The 24,605-nt window shown below is 33.1% G+C and overlaps 1 protein-coding gene across 3 annotated transcripts in view; it reads right to left on the reverse strand.

Annotated features, from left to right (window-relative positions):
• The window catches only part of Gbe1 (1,4-alpha-glucan branching enzyme 1), a 268,831-nt gene that overhangs the window by 15,592 nt on the left and 228,634 nt on the right, over window positions 1-24,605 (reverse strand). For all 3 annotated transcript variants that reach the window (XM_071615136.1, XM_071615135.1, XM_071615137.1), the window contains 2 exons: window positions 22,045-22,229; window positions 20,378-20,510 (listed from right to left, as the gene is read on the reverse strand). In XM_071615136.1, the coding sequence (XP_071471237.1) occupies window positions 20,378-20,510; window positions 22,045-22,229 (318 nt within the window). The remainder of the gene's footprint in view (window positions 1-20,377; window positions 20,511-22,044; window positions 22,230-24,605) is intronic.

The following is a 24,605-nucleotide window of genomic DNA, read 5'->3' on the forward strand; positions in this document are numbered from 1 at the left end:
AAGTAAACAACCGGCACAGGAAATAGCCCCCTGAAACACTAAAACATCATGGGAGCAACTGTGAGCTTTGGGATTGAACAACTGTACTTTAGTCCCAGTTCTGACAATTATCAATTGTGTCTCTGAGCAAGTTACTTAACTTCCTTGAGGTTCAATTTGTCCTCTGAAAATAAGGCCATATATCAGAGGGCTGTCAAGTAATCTACATTGAGTATTTAATACAGTATATAGTGTTGAGGAAGATGCTCAAATTATTAGCTGCTGTGGCAATTATTATTATTACAAGCCCTAGACTACTTAAAGTGCCATCTCAAGAAATGAAAAAAAGTGGGTCTATTTATCTTCAACTTACTTTTTACACTCAACTTGGTTTCTTCTTCCTTTATGATCTTTATTTGTATTTCCTCTCCTCATGTCTTTGTTCTCAGTGGAATATAAGACTTTTCCCATTGTTTTAAAATTTTTATATTAATGTTTAATCACACAGTGCATAGAACCCTTTGAGGACTAGATACTTTTTGAAGTTTTTTAAAATGGAAAGTGCTTCTTAAACTTCTGAGACACATTTGATTTTTTTTGGGGGGGTGGTGGTGGTGAAACTTACTCTCTTATTCTATCTACACTAACTAAAAATAAATATTCCCCACACATTCTTCTATATGTTCTGATTTTTTATCATTATCAACTTCTAACATACTATATATTTATTGTATTTTTTCTTTATTTTTAAAATACAATCTCTATATGGGGTTTCTTTTATTTTCCCCTGACACCTAGGATCTAGATTAGTACTTTACTTATTTGTTAGCATATCTTTTTTTCATTATTTTCCTCTTGCAGTCTTTCATTGCATTTTGATTTTTAATCATAATAATTTTAATACTAAATAGTACTCCAATCATCAAGGACCAACCTTGAATTTTTTCCCTTGGTGTTAACATTTTTGGATCTGTACAAATATTCCTTCTAACACAACCCTCTTTCTTTATCTGCAGAGTTTAATTTGGACATTTCAAAAGACTTTATATTCTTTATAAATAGATTTTTAATGGAATATGTATAATGGAAAAGATAACCTTCTTTTGGATAACTCACAATAGTTAAACAAATGCATGTCAATTTGAAGCAATTAATTCTCAATTTAATAACTGATTTGTATGAGTCTTAGAGATAGACATTTTACATAATTCTTAGTTGACATGGATAAATGATTACAAGTTGATTAAAGACAGCACATACTCGAAGACCTTCATTATCAACTTGACTGGTTAGCTTACTCTATACAAATAATTAAAGTTAAACATAGAATATCAAAGTGGCTTGTCAAAATCATGCATCTAATAATTAGCCAAGATCAGAATAGGCACTTAGTTATATTATTTTCTACCATTATCTGCCAGTTAAAGACTGTAAAGTGTATAAACATGATGAGACAAAATTATTTTAGCTGTGGTAACATAAACATCCTTTTCCTTTATTAGAAAAAATACATAGTTATGAATATTCCTTTTTAAAATTTTAGCTTTTAAGACTAAATATAATATCATAGGATAGATCTTACTCAATGCTTTAGAAAGCTCAATGAGCAAAGGCTGAATTAGGTTGCCATGAAAAACTGTCAAGCCAACCTTGTAGGCATGTCCACACAGGCATCACCCCAGTCCCTCCTGAGAACCTTTGGGAACAAAGTTAATAACTACATACAATTATTGGGAGCAAAAAGATTCAAAATAAACATTTCTACATTTGCATTTACAGAAAGTAAGAGTACTTTAGGTAGATACACATACTCTTGTGAATGCTAATAAAATATTTTCCAGGAGCATAATAAATATAGAAATTTAAAATTAAAACAACCATTTAAATTTTATTACATGAAAATAACAAAAGATAACAAAAAGTAAGAATAAAGGTGCGAAGTTTCTTCTGTGAAGTACCCATTTGTATCATAAAATGAAATAAACATTTTAGCTATGAAAGTTGGAGATAATTAACATAATTCAAATGAAGCAAAAAATCTGGCATGTTTTGTAACATGCCAGAATATTTAGATTTATTAACTTACCCATAGTTATTTTACAAACTTGAGTGTTATTCAGACCATCCAATTATCATTAAATTTCAAAATGACTCGTATGGTCCTGAGAGTTTAATCAAATATAGGAGGATGATTCTATATATCTTCTAGAAGTCATCTAAGGCAGCCAGCAAACAAAACATCACCAGGAATAAATTTTCTACATTCAATATTTCTAAGGTAAAAAATATATATAAATATAATTAAATGTTCCTAACATATCTAAGGATGTGTTTACTGCGTGGGGCCAAAACAAATTAAAGCTCCTATAACAGACAAATATACTAGTAATATGAAGTGTGCATATCATAACTCCACTGCTCAAGAAAGAACATGAGAAATGACTTATAAAAAGAAGTGGTGAAACGAGAACTCTTATCTTTTACCTATTCTCTGCTACATGAGAAATTTAACCTCAAAATTCTTTTATCCTCTAATATCCTAACTGCCTATCTTAACACTTCCTCAATCAATTCCTGAGGCTCAAACTTACTCAGGTTAAAAAAAAAAAAGTGTGATTATACTCTTAAAGTGAGTATTGCTATTTAAAACTATCCCACTCATCCCAAGTATTTTATTCTCTTTGATGCTTCTGTAAATGAAATTATTTTCTTAAGCTCTAATTTATTTTTGTCAGGGGTGGGGTATTGGGTTTTGAACTCAGGGGCACTGAATCACTGAGTCACATTCCTATTGTGTATTTTATTTACAGACAGGGTATCACTGAGTTGCTTAGTGCCTCACTTTTGCTGAAGCTGGCTTTGAACTCAAGATCCTCCTGCTCAGCTTCCTGAGCCACTGGGATTACAAATGTGTGCTACTGCAACCAGCTTTAAGGTCCTTTTCATTAGATCCCTGCTAAAGTATAGCTCATGCCATCTGCAAACAAAGTCATTTTAGTTCTTTCTTTGCAACTTGGATGACTTGTATTTCTTTTTCTTACCTAATTCTATGGCTAAGAGTTCCAGTATTGTGTTGGGGGCAGTGAAATCATATCTTACTTATGTTCTTAGGGAAAAAGATTTTTCTCTTTATTTTTGCTATATCTATTTTAGGCTTTTGCTTTGAGGTTGCCCTTATGCTTGGAGGAAACAACTTAAAGTAAAATCATTTATTTTAATCATGGATAAATTATAAAATATTGGTAAGAGAAATTGAAGAAAACACAATAAAAAGACATGTAGTGTCACTGAATTTGAAGAAGCAACATTGTTATATATCCATACTACATCAATAAATCTATCAATTTAATGGCATATCTGCCCAAATTCCTTTTTTATGGAAACAGAAAAATTCAAACATATATATGGAACTACAAAAGATCTGTACTATAGAAAGTCATTTTGAGAAAAAAATAAATAAAATTGAAGGTGCCACAATACCTGAATTCAAAGTACACAAAGCTACTGTGATCACAACAGTATGGCATTAGCATAAAAGTCAGATATATAAGTCAATGGATCAAACTATGGAACCCAGAAATAAAACCACATATATAGAGTCTACTAAACTTTAACAATGGTGCCAAGAATACACAATGGGAAAAGGACAGTCTCTTCAATTGGTGGAGCTCAGAAAATTGGATATCCACAAGCAAAAGAATGAAGGTAGACACTTCTCACACCATTCACAAAAATTAGCTCAAAATGGATTAAAAACTTAAAAGCCTAATATCCAAAATATATAAGGAACTTAAATAATTCAAGAGCAAAACACCAAATAACAGTTTTAAAATGGGCATAAGACTTGAATTGAAATTTTTCCAAAGAATATATACAAATGGACATCAGGGATATAAAAGAGTGCTCAGCATCACTAATTATCAGGGAAATGCAACTCAAGACTACAGTGAGACATCACCTCACATATATTGTAATGAATAGTACTGAAAAAATGAGTGTTGATGAGGATGTGAAGGAGAATCCTTGTTCACTCTTGTTGGGACTTTAAACTGGTACAGCTATATGACAATACAGGGGCTTTTGGGGGATAATTCATATTCAAACCAGAATGTTCTAGTGAGCCCACTTCAGGGTATATTTCCAAAGGAAACAAAAACAGTACTTTGAAAAGATATTTGGACTCCTATGTTCATAGCAGCACTATCTACAATAGCCAAGAAAAGTAAATAGTCTATATATCTGAAAATAGATAAATAGAAAAAAATATGGTATTTACATAAAATAGAATGTTTAACCATAAAAAAGGAGATATTTCAAACAACATGGATAAACCTAGGGGACATCATTTACTAAGTGAAGTAATCCAGATATAGAAAAATACTATGTAGTACCATTTATGTGCAGAATCTTAAACAAGTCAAATTCATAGAACAGAATGAGAAAAGAGGTAGCTATGGGCTGGGGCAGGGATGAGAGATAGGGAAAATACTGGGATTTTGGTCAAAAGGGTAGAAAACTTGGGTTGTAAGATGAATAAGAACTGGTGAACTAATATATAGCACAGTGACTACAGTTAATAATAATGCATTGTACACTGAAAACTTGCTAACGGTATTGACTTTAAGTATCAACACACACACACACACACACACACACACACACACACACTATGTGAAGTAAAGGATATGTTAATTGGTTAATTAGCCTGATCACACTAACCAGTTCACAATGTATATATAAAATGAAACAGGGCACAGTGGTGCAAAACTGTAATTCCATCAGCTGGGGAGGCTGAGGCAGGGGTATTACAAGTTCAAAGCCAGCCAAAGCAATTTAGTGAGGCACTAAGCAACATAGTGAGACCCCTGTCTCAAAATAAAAATAAAAGCTTAAAAAGGCTGGGGATATAGCTCAGTGATTAAGTGCCCCTGGGTTCAATCCCAAGTACCCCAACCAACCAAAAATCACAGTATGAACCTTAAATATATACAATATATTTCATTGACACTTAGTTATCAGTTATTTCTCAAAAAAAAAAATGGAAAAAATTTCCCACTCACATTAATCTGTGCTTTTGAATGTTAGAAACTAGGATGGTATAAAACTGAAGACAAATAACATTTAGAGTCATCATAAGCTTTTACAAATAAGAGCAAACAAAACTATAATTACATTTAGTGAGACATATGTTACATACATTAATGGCATTTCTTTAGGCCAAGAAAAAGATGAATTATCTGACATCCAAAAATAAAACTGTACTGAATTTGTAAAACTAGATTTAAATTACATTTATTCACTTACCAAGAATATGATCTTATGAGACTTATAAATCTTTCTGTTCCTCATATGTAGACTAAGGAAAAGAATATTTGCCTGACCATCTCTGAGACAATGGGAGGATAAGAGCAGTCCATGTGAATGAAAGCATTCATATACTATAAAGTGCTATGCAAATTTAACTCTTTCCCCCATGATTATGATTTTAGCTGTAAGTTTTAATTAATTTCTTTTAACAGGTTGCAGGAATTCACCTCTATTCCTTGTTTGGAAAGTTTTTTTTAAAATTAATTTGTTTATCCTAATTTGTTATACCTGACAGCAGAATGCAATTCAATTCATAGTATACCTATAGAGCACAATTTTTCATGTCTCTGGTTGTTCACAAAGTAGAGTCACACCATTCATGTCTTCACACATGTACTTAGGGTAATGATGTCCATCTCATCCCACCATCTTTCCTACCACCTTCCCCTCCCTCTCCTTTACCCTATCTAAAGATCCTCCATTCCTCCCATTCTGCCCTCACCACACCATTATGGGTGAACATCCATATATCAGAGAAAACATTCAACATTTGTTTTTTTGGGATTGGCTTATTTTACTTAGCATAATATTCTCCAACACTATGCATTTACCTGCAAATGCCATCATTTCATTCTCTTTTAATAATAAGTAATATCCCATTGTGTATACATACCAGTTTCTTTATCCATTCATCTACTGAAGGGCATCTAGGTTGGTTCCACAATTTAGCTATTGTGAATTGTGCTGCCATAAACACTGAGGTGACTGTGTCACTGCAGTACACTATTTTTAAGTCCTTTGGGTATAAACCAGGGAGTGGGATAGCTGGGTCAAATGGTGGTTCCATTCCAAGTTTTCCAAGGAATCTCTATACTGCTTTCCATATTGGCTACACCAATTTGCAGTCCCACCAGCAATATATGAGTGTGCCTTTTCCACCACATTCTTCTCAACACTTATTGTTGTTTGTCTTCATAATAACTGCCATTCTGACTGGAGTGAGATAAAATCTTAGAGTAGTTTTGATTTGGATTTCTCTAATTGCTAGAGATGTTGAACATTTTTTCATATATTTGTTAATCGATTGTATATCACCTTCTGGGAAGTGTCTATTCAGTTTACTGATTGGGTTGTTTGCTTTTTTTTTGGTGTTTAGTTTTTTGAGTTCTATATATATCCTGGAAATTTGTGCTCTATCTGATGTGCTTGAGGTAAAAATTGGCTCCATTTCTGTAGGCTCTCTGTTCACCTCAGTGATTGTTTCTTTTGATGAGAAGAAGCATTTCAGTTTGAATCCATCCCATTTATTGATCCTTGATTTTATTTCTTGCACTATGGGAGTCTTATTAAGGAAGTCAGGGTCTAATCCAACATGATGAAGATTTGGGCCTACTTTTTCTTCTATCAGGCATAGGATCCCTGGTTTAATTCCTAGGTCCTTGATCTACTTTGAGTTTTGTACATGGTTAGAGATAGAGGCTTAATTTCATTTTGTTGCATATGGATTTCAAGTTTTCCCAAAAGCATTTGTTGAAGAGGCTATCTTTTCTCCAATATGTTTTTGGCACCTTTGTCTAATAGAACAGTAATTTTGTGGGTTTCTCTGTATCCTCTAAACTGTACCATTGGCCTAAAAATATATTTTGGTGCCAATACTATGGTGTTTTTGTTACTATTGCTCTCTAGTACAGTTTAAGGTATGGGATAGTGATATGCAACCTGCTGCACTCTTCTTGCTAAGGATTGCTTTGGCTATTCTGGGTCTCGTCCAGATGAATTTCATGATTGCTTTTTCTATTTCTATGAGGAGTGTCAATGGGATTTTGATTGGAATTGCATTAAATCTGGATAGTGCTTTTAGTAGTATGGTCATTTTGACAATATTAAGTCTGCCTATCCAAGAACAAGGGAGAGTTTTACATCTTCTAAGGTCTTCTCAAATTTTTTTCTTTAGAATTCTGTAGTTTTCATTATAGAGGACTTTCACCTCTTTCATTAAGTTGATTTCCAAGTTTTTTCTTTCTTTTTTTTTTTTTTGAGACAATTGTAAATGGAGTGGTTTTCCTAGTTTTTCTTTCAGAGGATTTGTCACTGATATACAGACATGCCTTTGATTTAGGGATGTTTATTTTATATCCTACTACTTTGCTGAATTCATTTATTAGTTCTAGAAGTTTTCTGGTAAAATTTTTTGGATCCTCTAGGTAGAGAATCATGTCGTCAGCAAACAGTGATAGTTTGTGTTCTTCTTTTCCTATTTGTATCCCTTTAATTCCTTTCATCTAATTGCTCTGGCTAGAGTTTCAAGAACTATATTAAATAGAAGTGGTGAAACAGGGCATTCCTGTCTTGTTCCAGTTTACAGAGAGAATGCTTTCAGTTTATCTCCATTTAGAATGATGTTGGCCTGGGGCTTAGCATAGATAGCTTTTACAATGTTGAGATATGTTCCTTATATCCCTAGTTTTTCTAGTGGTTTGAACATGAAGGGGTGCTGTATTTTGTCAAATGCTTTTTCTGCATATATTGAGATGATCATATGATCTTTAAGTTCAGGGGCTGGAGTAGATTCTATTTTTTATTTTATCATTGATTTCCAACTTCATTTCATTATGATCTAATAGAATTCAGGGTAGTATCTCTACTTTTTTGTATTTGCTAAGAGTTGCTTTGTGGCATAATATATGGTCTATTTTAGAGAAGGATCCATGTGCTGCTGGGAAGAAAGTGTATTCACTTGTTGATGAATGAAATAGTCTATATATGTCTGTTAAGTCTAAGTTATTGATTGTTTTATTGAGTTCTATAGTTTCTTTGTTTACCTTTTGTTTGGAAAATCTATCCATTGGTAAAAGAGGTGTGTTGAAGTCACCCAGAATTATTGTGTGGTGGTCTATTTATCTCTTGAACTTGAGAAGAGTTTGATAAACATACATGCTCCATTGTTTCGGGCATATATATTTAGGATCATTATGTCTTGTTGATGTATGCTTCCCTTAAGCAGTATGAAATGTCCTTCTTTATCCCTTTTGATTAACTTTGGCTTGAAATTTATTTGATATAAGGATGGAAACTCCTGCTTATTTCCACAGTCCATGTGAGTGGTATGTTTGAGTGATATATTTTTCCCCAACCTTTCACCTTCAGTCTGTGGATGTCTTCCTATGAGTCTCTTGAAGGTAGCATATTGTTGGATCTTTTTTTTTTTTTAATCCAATCTGCCAGTCTATATGTCCTTTGATTGGTGATTTTAGGCCATTAACATTCAGGGTTATTATTGAAACATGGTTCGTATTCTTGGTCATTTTTATTTTTGGTATTTAACTTGACTTGGTTTCTCTTTAGATTGGTTTTTCTTTTAGTGTAATACCTCCCTTTGCTGATTTTCATTTCCTTCTCATGGAATATTTTTCCCATGATGTTCTGTAGCAGAGGCTTTCCAGTTGTAAATTCTTTTAACTTTTGTTTATCATGGCAGGATTTTATTTCATCATAAAATCTAAAGCTTAATTTTGCTGGATATAAGATTCTTGGTTGGCATTCATTTTCTTCCAGAGCTTGGTGTATATTGTTCTAGGATCTTCTAGCATTCAAAGTCTGGGCTGGGAAATCTGCAGAGATCCTAATTGGTTTCCCCTCTATGTAATACGATTCCTTTCTCTTTTGGCTTTAAATATTCTATCCTTACTCATTATGCTAGGTATTTTCATTATAATGTGTCTTGGTGTAGATCTGTTGTAATTTTTTATGTTTTGTGTCCTATAAGTCTCTTGTAGTTAATTTTCCAATTCATTTTTCAGGTTTGGGAAATTTTCCGATAGGATTTCATTGAAGAGATTGTTCATTCCTTTGGTTTGAATCTCTGTGTCTTCCTCTATCCCAATAAATCTTAGATTTGCTCTTTTGATGTTAACCCATAATTCTTGTATGTCCTGTTCATGGTTTCTTACCAGGTTTACTGTGTGATCAATTTTATTTTCAAGATTGTATATTTTGTCTTCAACAATATATACAATCTATCATTTGGTCTTCTAAGTGATTTAGTCTGTTGGTGATGCTCTATTGAATTTTATATTATATCCTTCATTTCAAGGATTTCTAATTTTTTTTTTAGTTATAGATGGACACAGTACCTTTGTTTTTTATTTTTATGTGGTTCTGATTTTTTTTTTTTCCAGAATCTCTCTCTTTCTTGAAGTAGTCCTTTGCTATCTGTATTTGCTCCCTTATCTCTTTGTTGGTATAATCAATGGTTACCTGTATTTGTTCTCTTATCTCTTTGTTGGAGTGATCAATTTTTGCCTGTATTTGTTCACTTAGGTGATTCTTTAATTCATAGATCATTTTAATGATGTACATTCTGAACTCCTCTGACATTTCATCAACTATGCTGTCTACGGATTCTATTATTGTAGTATCTTGGTTTTGGGGGGGCACATTCCTCCCTTGTTTTTTCATATTCTCTATGTGAATTCCTTTCTTGCAGTGACGATCTGAGGTATTACAGTTTCTACCGTATAATCTTATAGTGTCCCTGCACCTCACCTTGGTGTTGGGCTTCTAGACTCTGGCTGGTGTCCCAGGACAAATGCTACTACAAATAAAGGTGGTTGTGGCAATAGCAAAGATAACTCAAGATAGCAGTGGGTGTGTCCCAGGATGAATGCAATCATTTTCAGAGAAGGAGCTGAAAGAGTGGGCTGTCTATTCTGAGATGCACCTGCCTCCAGAACCTATCTGATGTCCCAAGGTAGAGGCTACTGTGTGGGAGGGCTATGGTGATGGCTCCAGTGTCCCAAGATGGAGATGGGGTAGGCCTGGGTTCTGGCATGGATCTACTGGTCTGCAGGCACAAATTTAACTTTTGAAACTAATTTTGAAACCAATTCTAAAAAGAAGCTTATAGATTTCCTAACCACCCCAAATCTGTTTAATTTGAATGGGCTGAACTCGGTTACGGAGTTCTAGCTAAAAAAAAATCTATGAATCCATGCTGCCCAGTATTTCCTAACAGTCATTAAACATCACAAAATTATATACTGCTTGGTGATCAGGACAAAGGCCATGTAGGGAGGGGTGGATAAGAAATATCTTCACAGAATAAAATAGTGACATGATGAGGATGTATATGAGCTACTCAAAGGAAGTGAAAAAGGAAAAGGAACAAACTAGATTTGTATCTTAGGAAAAAATATTTTAAAAATGTGAGGAAAGCAGAAAAAGAAGACAGTGCTGTAACACACTGTGAAGGAGAACTATAATGGGTGGGAAAATGATACAAGAGTAAGAAAGGAATTTAGCAGGGTACAAAATACCTTTAATTTTCATTCTGTTAAAGAACTGAAAGGAATACTGTGATACTGAACTGGGGAATAGAACAATAAAATAAGAAATCAGACCAAGAGAATGCAGGCAATAGAGAGGGAAAGTGCCTAATTATCCCATTCATTCATTTCTTTCCATTTATTATAAAATTTCTATGGAATTTTAAAAGTATTTATGATAGTACTGATGATTTTAGTAGCTAACATTTGCTGAGCATGTAATATGTACACAGTACTGATACAAATCAGTCTTTCTTGCACATTAATTCATCTAATTCTGAAAATAATTTAAGAATACATGGTTTAAAGACAAAAACTCTAAAAAACAAAGAGGCTACTTTCATAACACGAATAAGGGTAGAGGTGGAACTTGAACTATCAGATGGTCATATTCTAGGACTATCCCTGTAAATATAAAGAACTTGGGGGGGGGGGAGGCAATCATACTAATACTTATAATTTTATAAAGGAATTAAGCAATTTTCTGATTTAATTAATGTTCCTGAAATTAAACACTCATTTTAACTGACTGCCAATCCAATGAAAGGTAATATGATTGCATTTCATTCAGTTATATAATAATTAAATAATTTACTTGACAAGGTCTAAACAACATTTTCCTTATTCAATAATTAACACCATATAATTATATAAAAGGATCATAATTAATTGAACAAATTCTTATCAATAAGAATTAATTAGGCATTGTATCATCATTAGGATGAGAGAAACTACATTTATAGTATTAGAGTTAGTTCTTAGAAGAAGTTACAACTGAAGTGAATGCTTTCAAGTACACACTGTTCATGGCTCTAATTTTTGTATTTTTCTCTGGATAAATAGAAAGTTGTCTTGGTTATTGCGTTCATCTGTGCTGAGGAAATCTTAAATAATCACAGTGAACCAGTAATTACAGCTTTCTTTCATTTTCAGAAACTTTATAGGGTACTGAGGTACCATTTTCAAATGTAAATAAAAGACACACTGCTTAGTCTGATCTTGTGAGATTCTGATTTAAAAGAGCTTCACAGAAAATATCAGACATGCAAATAGTATTTCACAGAAAGAAGAGCTGAAAAGTTTTATGGCAGGTAGGAGACACTCAGTGAAAAACTGACTAATTTCTACTATCTAGAAGGAAAAGGCAAATTAGCACTATATTAAAAATTTAATTTAGACACAGCATGCAGTATTTAGATAAAAGATGATACATATAATTTACTTTTAAAAATAGAACAGATTGAATAAAGGACTATTTTAAAAGAAAAGGTTAGATGTAAAATCTTTTAGGCCAGTGCTTTTGCTCTAGATTGCCTTCTTCCTTATCTGTAATGTGCTGATCCTGAGGAAAGAAAAGAGTTGGCTAAATGAGGTAATGAGTTAACATGTTTGTAGAGGGTATGACACTAAAGTTGTTCCACAAGTATTCTAACTGAAAGAAGGTCCTAGCATATTTAGGAAAAAGTTAGTCATTATAGTCAACTTTGTACTTTAATTAATTTCTTAAACAGTCAGGGTTCTTTCACCATGCAGATGTATCTTCCATTTATTCATTCCATATATTTACCTGATACTCCATCAATTTTTCCTCCACCTACTAATGTACCAAAAACTTAGCTGTATGTTGCAAGTATTTAATGTATTCTAAGATATAATAGCTAATATGTGGATAAAGCTCAGGATTATCATATCTTGAAGTCAATTAAAACATAATTGTACTTCTTTTCACAAGTTGGTGAAAATGATCACCCTGGGCCCAAATGTTTTCCCTCCCATTAGTGATACTATTACTAGGTAAGTATATACTGTTTTTAAAGGTTATAATAATATATCTGATTTTTTGCCTCCAGAAGGATAAGAAATGGAGGAAGGAATTTTTGAGCTATTGTTAATTGACATGAGAGGACCATCAAAAATGAGGAGAACATCACTGCACAACTGAGCTATGAACCAAAACCACAGAAATTCTGTTGAATATTTTACAGCATTTGGGATGGCTATTCAAAACAAAGCTTCTCCCTATCATACTACCAAACGAACAAACTAGAAACATTTGTACATGATAAGGACTTGCTTATTATTCATTACTACTTGTAAGATTATGAATACATTATGAGAGAACCTAGAAGTTCTACAGTAGTTACAATATTTTAATCATGCAAAATATTTTTCTTACTTTGTGGTTCATCTCAAATTCCTAGATAGAAAATTGAAATTTAATTATAGTCTCTTCATTGTGGAGGAGAGGAGGGTACTCATCCATCATTATCATTAAATTACAAGAATCATTAGGAGAAAGTGTTTAACAATAAAAAATACTCTAAAGGACCCCTACAAAATGTGTAAAAGTATTGCTGTCATCTTGACACTAAAATGGGCTAACCTAGATAATGTGTGTATATATTTCCATTTTGAAGCTATAGAAACAAAATTACCTATATTAAATATAGACTTGTTGGTAAAGTATCTGTCCCTGCTCACATAAAGATTATTTAATTACAGCAAAAAATAAAGTCACCCAAACATGAACAAACATGAAAAAAAAAAAAAAACAAGCTTGCATCTGTTGAAAGTCATAGAGTAGATCATTCATGAGGAAACTTTGTATTTTGATTTTCAGTTTTTAATTAAAACAACTATAACTTGCGCAACTAGTAAGTCTAGATAATATATTTCTTTAATTCAGAAATCAAACCTTATATGTGTTATAAAATCTTGAGAGAATGAGGCATTTAGCTAATATTAAATTAAGCCCTTTGTTTTTATTTGTTGCATAAAACACAGATTCTAATGCACACAGTATTACATAATCACACTTCAAAGGCTTCTCTAAAACCTCACAGCAACACCTCTGCCTTCAGCACTCACAAGCAAGTGAATCATCCAAGTGACCTTATGTGCTCATTAGAAACTCTGTGTACAGGTTGCAAATGTTAGAGTCTGAATTTACATTTTCAAAAATATACCTTGCAGCACTTAATGAAAATATTTCCAAGATCTTGGGTCAAATCCAACTACTTACTCATCTTTTCCCCAAGCTTTAAATATTTTTGGCCTAGATTCATATTCTTTACAAGTCATATTTGTGAGTGCTCCTCTTAGCATCTTGATATTGTAATAGTTTGAAGTACCATGAGAAAGGGGACTGCTATATTTTGTACACCCCTGGCCCAGCAGCAACCTGGCAAATCATATAAAAAATGATTGTTTTGTTGTTTATGTTCTCACAATTATATTCATTTGTATAGACAAAGTCACATACCTAATAAATAGGCTGAGAGATTTTAAGTTTACCTAAATATTATACAGTAAATTTAAACTGATATGATAAATTAGATGAGTTTAACTTTAAACAAAGAATTGTGGCATATTTAAATTCCACCAAAGAATATAGAAAAGTCATGATAATTGAGTATACGTATTGTTTTACTTCCTTAAAAAATATTTTTCTTTTCAGAAAGATGGTCACAGATCACAAGGAAGAATTCCTGGAGAAGGATTTGCAGAGGGTGACGGCGGTATAGGAGAAAGGTTAAATGACTCTGGGGAAGATTGGCTGTGCCATAAATTTGTGTACAGTTTTCTAATGCTACCTATTTCTCCAAAACTATATCAAAAGCATTTTTAATATTATAGGAATAAATCTTCATCAGTGATATCACTACTACCACACTCAACCACATGCACATACCCATGAAGAGACTAAGTAAAAGCACAGTGGTTTACCTGGGCTTTGTGATATACAGCTTGAGCTTCACTGGCCACATCCTCGAGGGACTTAGGCCCTCCGGATCTGTTTATTATATGAGCCTCATACAATCTACACATGGTGTGGCTGGTAATATTAAGCTAAATACTTAATAAAGATGATTAATCAAAAGAAAGAACTCAAGAAAGGTACCATAATACCCATATTACTCACATTCTCCCCCTTATAACTAAAAAATGTAGCATCGCCAAGTGTATTATTCAAACTGAATTAGAAGAGCTTTCCTTAGGAGCTTAGCAGTTTTTATTTTGTTTCAATGATGATTTGATAATATTCTAGGTGAAGAAATGTAACTAAAGAAACACAATAATGGTTCTGATAATATGAAGGGCATTATGATTTTTTTCTTTACAGTTAAACAATGCGAAGTCACAAGCAAATATAACATATCAGGAAAATGTGCTCTATCTTCCTAAGCGTGAAATGTGAAACCTGCCTATTTATCAAGTACATTTAGGTCTCAGCTCTGCATTACTCACATAGTTATCTACTATATTAAAGAACATTGGTGATTATTACACTGAAGATTAGCAGCTAAAAAGACATACATGAGACAGTACATAGTAAAAGACTTTTTCCTGTTGTTTTGTTTTTGTTATTTTCCGAGAATACAGCTGTACATTCTTTTGCGGAAAAATATTATGTCCTTTAGTAGTGGCCATGAAGACAATGCTCAAAACCTGATTGATACAAATCAGAATTGCCTCTCAGTTTTCTAAATCTATTGTCTTATTTTGAAGAGATAGTTAAAAGCCTTCTTAAAGTGTTTCTTTTACCTTGCCTGGCATTACCTGTAAAATAGCTCCCTATACAACAGTTTCTTGAGAAGACAGCCAGAATTTATTCTCCATAGATCTGAGAAAAAGTTGATGGCTTGCTATTTGATATAAAAGATATACAAGTTCAAAAAATGGAACTGTTCAAGAATTCAGAAACATTACTTATAGCAGGTTTATATTTCATAGTGATAGAAATTTAAATGACTTCTTTAGAAACTTTATATTTTTTCTGGCACCAAATTTTGCTTTCCAGTGAATTAAAATTTGATGAATTTCTTTACTTGATTAATACATCCAATGTTGTCACTGTAGATTCTTTACAGTGCAAATCTGTATTTAATTTACTTGCTCAGTAGTTGAAAATAACAATGGCACAGAACACTTGGTTAAAATCGAAAAACATTACATAGAAACCCTAATTTTGTAAATATTCTCTGTATCTAAAATCAATCTATAATACTGAGCTATGATATAGTTTAAAGAAAAAGAATAAAGTTAAAATGACATAAGGTCAAAAAGAAATGAGACCTTGTAAAATGCTAAGGACAAGAAGAACAACTCTTAAAGCTAACTTTGGAACTACAAAAAGTTAAAAGGATATCTGTATGCTGCTTACAGAAGAGAGTACAATCTCAACAGATTAAAAACGAACTGTTCTACTGTGGTATTCTTTTAAATTTTATATTAACAGAAGGCAAAAGTTAATTGTAGTTTTTCATGTTCAATGTTAAATTTGGGACTAGAAATTCAAATCATTAATGGAATAAAAAAGAATAAGGGAAATCTGATACTGTACCAAAGGACATGTAGAGAAAAACACATAATTTTTATTTGAATACAAATACAACATGAATAAAAAAAATGGATGTTGTATTACTATCTCTTAGTAAGACAGTAGCATGGAAATAAAGGAAGGTAATAGACTCCCTGTGAGACTTTCCAATCATATTTGGAGTATATCACTGTTTGTTCTGGAGACTCAATGTAGTACTGGGTGCTTTTTGATAAGAGAGAATAAAGGGGAAAAGTCTAGAATTTATCATGAGAATTTAAAAACAAAAAAATTTGGTCTAGAAGAGGGATAACTTGGGAGAGGTGGCTGTGAGGAGCACATTAAATGCTTTTTCTGATGTGAATAGCTGGCATATAGAAAAGGTGTTAGGGCAGAACTAATGTATTAATATTTAAGGACAATAATTTTAATTTTTTCCTAATGTATATATTGTGAAATAGTGAGACCTTAGGACTAGAAAGTGTTCTCATCAAAGACATTTGTTTATCTGTGTAGAAATTTCTCCATGGGATCTAAGAGGGTAGAACACAGAACCTCTTAAAATTTGAATTTTTCTTTAAATATCTTTTTAGTTATCAATGTATCTTTATTTTTATGCGGTGCTGAGAATCCAACCCAGTGTGTCACACATGCTAGGCAAGCGTTCTACCACTGAGCCATAACCCCAGCCCCCCAAATTCAGATTTTTATCATTTCAGTCTTAGAATTAGGGTACGGCTGTTAAAAGATGTCTAAGTAGAAGGTGTAGTGTAAGCTATGCTAGAAATATTCTCTTGCTCCCCTCCAGTCCAAATAGAATCCTTTTTAAATACAATTCTTCCATTAGATATCTAGATGATTAGCTCTTGCATACTTTTTGAATATTTCAAGAGATGTATAAAATGGAAATATCTTTAGAGGACACAATAACATATATAAATTAGCTATTGCTTGTTGAGAAAAAAGACATGAATAAAATACATAGTCAAAATAAATAAGGTCCCGATAGGTACAAATCTGTAGCTAGACAAAATGCACAAACTGGGGAAACAGTAATTCTTTAATATACTACTGAAGATCCTGAAGCTTTAACTATTGCTTCTATGAAGATATGGTCAAATTTTCCAATATATCTCTATCATTACAACTTATAATTAATAAAATTTTTGAAAGAGGTCACTGATGAAAAATATATAAAAATTATTTATTAAAACAGAAAATTTCTGCATAGCAAGTATCTGTAGACATTTAACAAGATCATCAAATTTCAGAAGGTTTATAAAATATATCAGGTTTTTATATACAAAGTAATTCCATATAAGTAAATAAGCTAACTTTTGGGTGGATCCTACTCAATAAAACATACTATGATATTAAGTATGTTTTCATTTAGTAATATTTGTTAATTAAAACCAATAGATTTTATTTAGATAACTACAGCTAGAGCTAAACAAGACTTTACTCTGAAACATCATCATTGAAAAATCCCGTGTATTTTGATTTGACAATTTTAACCTATTTCGGATTCCCTCAACTGATTACTTCTTGCTTTGCTACCCTCAGCAATAATCCTATTACCATTTTTTCCTCATTTTTTTACAGTGAAAACTTGTATTTCCTCTTCTACATCCCATGTCCAAATAATTCTTGAATTCTTTCACTATAAGAGAAAGCTTCATATACCTTTTTCTTTTCTATTGCTATTACTTTAGTTCATGCCCTAATCATCTTGAAAGTACACTGCAATTACATAATTAAGAGAATACTTCTAATCTCTCTCTCTCCATGAAAGCTCTCTTACAAACTGGTCCATAAGAACTTTTCTTAAAGCATGCATTCTTATCAAGTAGTTCCCTAGTTCAAAAACCTTCAGCAACTCACAATGAAACCATAGAAAAAGGCTAAACTAATTAACAGGGCATAAAAATCTTCTGAGATCTCAATCTATGTTTTCAGCTTTATCTGTTAGTACTTCTTTCTATAGTCATTATTATTCAAGCTACCACTGTACTATACATTATCTAAGGATATTTTATGTTTCCAATTACTGGAATGGCCTTCCTCAGTTTTTTCCTAATATATTATTGCCCATTTCTCAAGGTCTAGGCTTAAAGGTCTTTTATTCAATATGATGTTTTCCCTCTTTCTATTCTTCCTTATTCTTATCCTCTGTTCTCTCATGGGACAACTTGCTCCCTTACCATTTACTGCATTAGCCTTACATCAGAGTTTAGTTTTACATATCTCTTCTACTTAGAATCAAAGACCGGGAATGGGGTTGTGGCTCAACAGTAGAGTGCTCGCCTCGCACATGTGAGGCCCTGGGTTCCATCCTTAGCACTACGTAAAAATAAATAAGTGAAATAAAGGTATTGTGTCCAAAAACATTTAAAAAAAAGAATCAAGGAGATTTCAAGAAGATGACAACAAAGACTGCAGTAGATAGAAAATAATCTGTTAATGCATTCTGATTTGATTACCTTACTATATAATATATAAAGTAGATATACATATATAGAAGGATTTGGTCTAGGGGTTACTTATAGTCTCAAAATCAGAAAGGTCTTGTACCAGTATTTGTTTGCATTTCTTCATGGGGATGATGATAACATTTTCTTCTCAGAATAGCCCAGCCGTTTTCTAGTGTGGGTAAACTCATCACATTGATTTCTTTCAATACAGAGGAGACAGATAACTGAATATTCTGTGTTAAATGGAACAAATTTACTCAATCAGTGAGGGCTACAGCCTTCTTTCCTAAATGCTTTCATGTCATGGGGGCCAGTGATTGACTAGGTGAGGAGAGAGTGGGGAACAATCTCCCTGTACCTAAATGTCTCTGGGTGGCATGGGGTAGCAGCAGATGCTACAAGCTACTCACTGCACAGCACTGGCCCTTTCCTTCTTTCTGGCAGAGCAACATTCTGCCTGAGTGTCCTCTCTACCAATGGGTTCACTTTGTGAAGTTCAGAGATAATTCTTGATTAAGTAACTCATGGGGTAACATTCTCATTCCCAGACATTTTTGCAGAATGTAAGACTCAATACTGGTCAGTGAATTGTGAAAGGGAATTTTCTAGAGAAGTGACTTCATTCTTGAAAAGATACACAAAGCACAAACCATGTTTTCTAGAGTCTGAAGGTAGTATACTTAAATTCCTGGCTCTTATCTTACAACAGGGTGCCATCTTTTGAACACTACTGACTCTCTGAGGGCTGGTAGGCAGAAAGAATGAACCAGGTATTCTGATAGTGTCACAGTGCTGGGGTCACTCTACTTTAGAACTTTCATTGTGTGAGAAATATATTTCCTGTTTTGTTTAAACCAGCTGAACAGAGGGTTTCTCTTAGTGTCCCTGGAGAACCATACAGGATTTCATGTCTGCGTCAGGCATCTTGTGCAGGTGGCAGATGCTAATCCTCATTAGGGGTTTAGGGCTAAGCAAATTATTTTTTGTGCTGATTTGTTGCTAAAATCTAAATCTCTAACTGTGGATCTAAGTAACCATCACTATATCTTTAAAATGCACTGCACTTTGCCTTTGCAACAATATCAAATTTTGAAGTTACTGATGTGTATTGTATTCACTATTTAAATGCTCTATGAGGGCAGTTTATCTGCTAGGAATATTCCTATACTTATGGTATCTAGCACAGGGCTGGCACATGGGTGTTCAGTATAAAGATTCTCAGTAATGTTTATGAAGTGCATGGAAGAATGGATAAATGAATATAGAAAGAATATCAAAAACATTCTGCTTTATCTGTTCCCGATACTTCCATTGTCCTGTCTCCTTACCAATTCTAGACAGAAAAAGAGAAAGAAATATATCTCTATAGCTGCTATCTGCTCTTTCAAACTTGGTGGAGAAACAAAAAGGAGATGATTCTCAGAACCAATGTATAAAATATTTTAATAAAGGAAAAACTCCAAACCAGGCACAGTGGTACATGCCTATAATCCCAGCGGCTTGGGAGGCTGAGGCAGGAGGATTGAGAGTTCAAAGCCAGCCTCAGTAAAAGTGAGGCACTAAGGAACTAATTGAGACCCTATCTCTACATAAAAGTAAGAAATAGGACTGGGGATGTGGCTTAATGGTCAAGTGCCCCTGAGTTCAATCCTTGGTACCACCCCCCCCACACACACAGAAAAAATAAAAACTCCAATCAATTGTTTTTTATATTGCTTATTAGAACAAAAAAATACTTTAAAATTATTCAGAACCAAATGTTTTTAAAGGCTGAAGGAAGGTCAGGAATAATTTAGTATAACTCAGCTAAGCAAAGATTTATCGAATAACTCTCTCAAGTGCTCCTTTTGCCCTTGAGGAAACTGAAAGTTACTGTGATCAGTATTAGTCTTCTTATATGCTGAAATAAAACAAAACAAAACAAAACAAAAAACAACTAAATCCAAATGACCATATTCACCAGTAAAAAAAAGGATATTTTCCTGGTAATGCTGTTCCAACTCGGTAATCAGTGTAGCTCTTGTTTGGGTGGAAGTTGAAAATAAAAAGAAGACCTGCTCTCTCAAAAGCTATAATCTTGTTTCCCTCATGCTTTTCACTCACAAAGGCCTGCAAGAATTAACATGTTACATTTAAAAGACACCTAGATGTTGCCACTATTATTTATAAAAAATTTTTTTCTTTCCTAATAATATTATCAATTATTAAGTCAAAGATGAAAATTCTAGCACTGTATATTTTTTGAACGTTTAAAATTTTCACCAGCTACTTGGCAACTCCTACCTAACAAAAAAACAAAAGAGGATTAGGATTACAGTTTAGGTTTTAAGTAGAAACATGGCACATGAACTCCATTTAAAGTATTTATAAGTGCATTTGAAGACTTTTGTGTTAGTTCCCAGATTAATGTGGTAAGGTACATAAAATCGCTTTTCCAAATTTATTACTATAACATTATCTATTTATTATTATCTATTATCTATTTATTATTACAAAATTATCTATACTATCTATTATAGTTATCTCCCAAATTTTACATTTTTACACAACTTTGACAGATTCAGTGGCAACCTGTAGTACAATGCTTTGTATTTTTGTTAATCAAAAGGTCTGAAAGTAAATTAAATCTGTAAACTCCCTTATTTTATGCATCATGTATTTATAGTTGGCAGCCAGAGCTTCTGCTTTTTGAACACTACCTTCTGCCCAACCGCAGCTTTGAGAGGACTTTATTGCCATGCATATCAGCAGTATCACTGTTGGTAATTTAGAATGTGAACTAAGGCTCTAGAGTAAAGAGTGTGCCTTTTGGTATTCAACATTGTTCCTACTGAAAAGGAGCATCATTTTGCTCTCTCTTCTGGAAACAGCATTACTAATAAATGTGATAAGGGCATTTGTGTCATGTAGCCAATCTTACTGAATATATAAGTGCCTTTGTTCAGCCATTAACAAAAAGAATCATGGACACCAAAGTAAAAACACATCAACAGTAATTTCAAACAGCACTAATATAAAGTAAGTGGATTATAACTAACACATACTATATGCTAATTTTTGCAAGGAAAAAAAGCCTGTATAAAATTTGCACCTCTTAATTACATTTTCTAAATCTTATTGAAAACTGAGACTTTAATTCCAGAGGAGAGTGAGGCTCATAAAAATACAAAACAGCACACAGGTATAATGGCATCTATTGAAATGACAAGTTAGAGACCAGTAAAGAGGAGGAAAAAAAGAATAAAGAAATCTACATGTTTTCAAAGTAGTTTCTTTATGACAGCATAATTATTTATATAAAGAAAAACAGTCAAAACAATTAAGATGTTTCCACAGCAATTTTCAAAGTGGGTTCCATGCAGAGCTTTTGTCATCTATTTTAACCAACTGAAATAAAAATTACTAAATTTAAACAACAACCACTACCTAACCAGGAAAGTAAGCAGGACATTATGTTTAAGATTTTCATTATCTATTGGAGAGATTTCAGTGACATGTTTTGACAACCTGAAGTATGTCACAGGGCACTACACACTGAATAACAAAGTGCTGTTTAGAAGATCTGCATATAGATTTAAATTGATTGCCATTCTAAGCATGTATTGCAATGGTGACTAAAACATCACATTTAGAAAGCACGTACCTGTGGAGCTGAAAGCCAACCACATCTTTCTTCCAATCTATTCATATCCCTGTCAAAGTTATTTAGGAATTTATAGCGAAGAAGGTCATCATCAGTTAAATGAAACTGCCTTCTGGCATAATGGTAACTCTCATTATTTCCTTTCCTTGGGAAGTCTAACCATTCAGGATGCCCAAATTCATTACCTGTATATGAAAAAAAAACCATAAATATAACTTACTAATATTAGCATTTCTTACTAAGATAACTACATAATTACATGTTTTTAAAGACAGTTTAGGTTATATGTGACTATCATTGAACCCAGTAAATGATGTACCTATCTGAGTAAAAAACAGCATGATCTAGAGCAAAAAATACTACATTTGTACTCTAAAGCCTAGGTCCAGCTTTAGTTTCGACACTCATTACTAGCTGCACATTTCAGTTTCCTCATGCACAAACGAAAGCAACTATATCCACTACACTTATATCATCTCTGAAATAATCTAGGGGATCCCAGAGGAATTTGTGAAATCTCTATATCTGTAATCTCAGAAATCTGTACAATGCTTTACAATTTTCAAAGGCTTTATATATACATTATATTTTGATCCTCAAAGGATCTATTATATTCATTTTTAGATGATAAATCCTAAGCTCTGGGCAGTTGAGAGATTTGCCTAACCTCACACAGAAAATACAAAGTGGAAAAGAGTCATTAAAATTTACTTTTTCTAATTAAAATCAGTAGATGTTTCTTTCTTTCTCTCATCATCCCCCTTTTGCAGTCCTAGGAACTGAATACAGGACCTCATGCATGCACTCTCCCACTAAACTATATCTTCAGCTGTGTTTTGGATTTTATTTTGAAACAGGGTCTTGCTAAGTTGCCCACACTGATCTCAAACTCAAATCCTCCTGCCTCAGCCTCCTGAGTAGTTGAAATTACAGGCATATACCACAACACTGGGCTAATATACACAGATTTTTTTTAACCATAATACATTAGGCAAGTTTATTGTAAATTTGGGGTTCAACAGAAATCCAAGACATTACTTGATTTTTTTTTTTTTTTTCAGAGAAAAAATTTGTTACAATTAGATGTACATCTTTAGTTTCAAATGAGCTTGTGTGTGTGTGTGTGTGTGTAGCTTGGGAAATTCTGTTGGGAATCCACTTTGTATTACTTCTCATTATGTAATAAGAAGTATAAATTCAATAAATTTTAAAATATAATACATAGACTTAATTCTGAAAATTAAATTTACATATTAGTTACCTAATAAACTGACTATTAATGTTTTACCCAAATTGAATTTCTACTTTAAGGAATTTTCATGGCAAAATTCAGAATTCTTAAAATTTACTTATATATACCATTTTAATATTAACAATTTTGTAAGTCCCAAATTTCCCCAATGCATAAGAAATTATCATAGACAAACACAAGTGTATCTTATTTCAAACAAAATAGTATTAATATTCTTTTTTTTTAGAGAGAGAGAGAGAGGGAATTTTTTAATATTTATTTTTTAGTTTTCGGAGGGCACAACATCTTTGTTTGTATGTGGTGCTGAGGATCGAACCCGGGCCGCACGCATGCCAGGCGAGCGCGCTACCACTCGAGCCACATCCCCAGCCCCAGTATTAATATTCTTATAAATAAAAACCAATAAGCTAGTATATAATTCAAAATTATTTATTATAGTGTTGCTTTAAATAATAAACTTTGCTAAGAATTCCTGCAATTTTTGAACCAGAAAAAAATAACACCTAAATAAATAGGTCTGCAGAAATCTCATGAAAATTAATCTGCAATCATTTTGCTAAATTCTAATATTTCAGTCTAAAGGACAATATTTCTTATGAGGTGCATGGTATGACAAAGGAAAGAACCAAATTTCTCACTCTGTGAGTCTATATTTATTTTTTCAGCTACTTTATATCAACCCAAGGAATGTCCTTCTGCCACATTTAAGAGTCTTGCCTGGGTCTGGAGCCTGATTCACATCAGTCCAAGGTATACCCCACAGCATAGCTTGCTCCATCAACCACTCAACTGGCAAAATAATGTAATTCATAATTCATAATTATAGCCTTCTTTACTGATAATGAAGGGACTGTCAATCTAAGTAAAAGGATATGTCCAAGTACTAATCTGGTGTGAGTGAGACTTTGACTAATGGAAAAAGAAGAGACTTCTATCTCATGAGGCAGCTAAAGCATATTACCCTACTGTTATGGTTTGGATATGAAGTACCCACCCAAAACTCTTGTGTCAAAAGTTAGGAGGTAAAATGACTACATTGTGAGAGCTATAACTTAATTACTCCATCTTATTTTGAATGGACTTCCTGGGTGGTAACTGTAGGTAGGTTCAGCCAAAGGAAGTGGTCCCTAAGGACATGCCATGTAAATGTTCGTCTTCCCTGTGTTCCCTTCCCCACTGTTCTGTCTTTGCTTCTGACTGCCATGATGGGAAAAGCTTCCCTCAACCATGTCCTTACCCCATTGAGGGGCTGAGCTATATCATCTCTGGCCCAATGCAACAGGGTCTGCTATCCAGGGACTGAGACTTC

The sequence above is a fragment of the Marmota flaviventris genome, chromosome 8, assembly GCF_047511675.1.
Source record: "Marmota flaviventris isolate mMarFla1 chromosome 8, mMarFla1.hap1, whole genome shotgun sequence".
NCBI classification, from domain to species: Eukaryota; Metazoa; Chordata; class Mammalia; order Rodentia; family Sciuridae; genus Marmota; species Marmota flaviventris.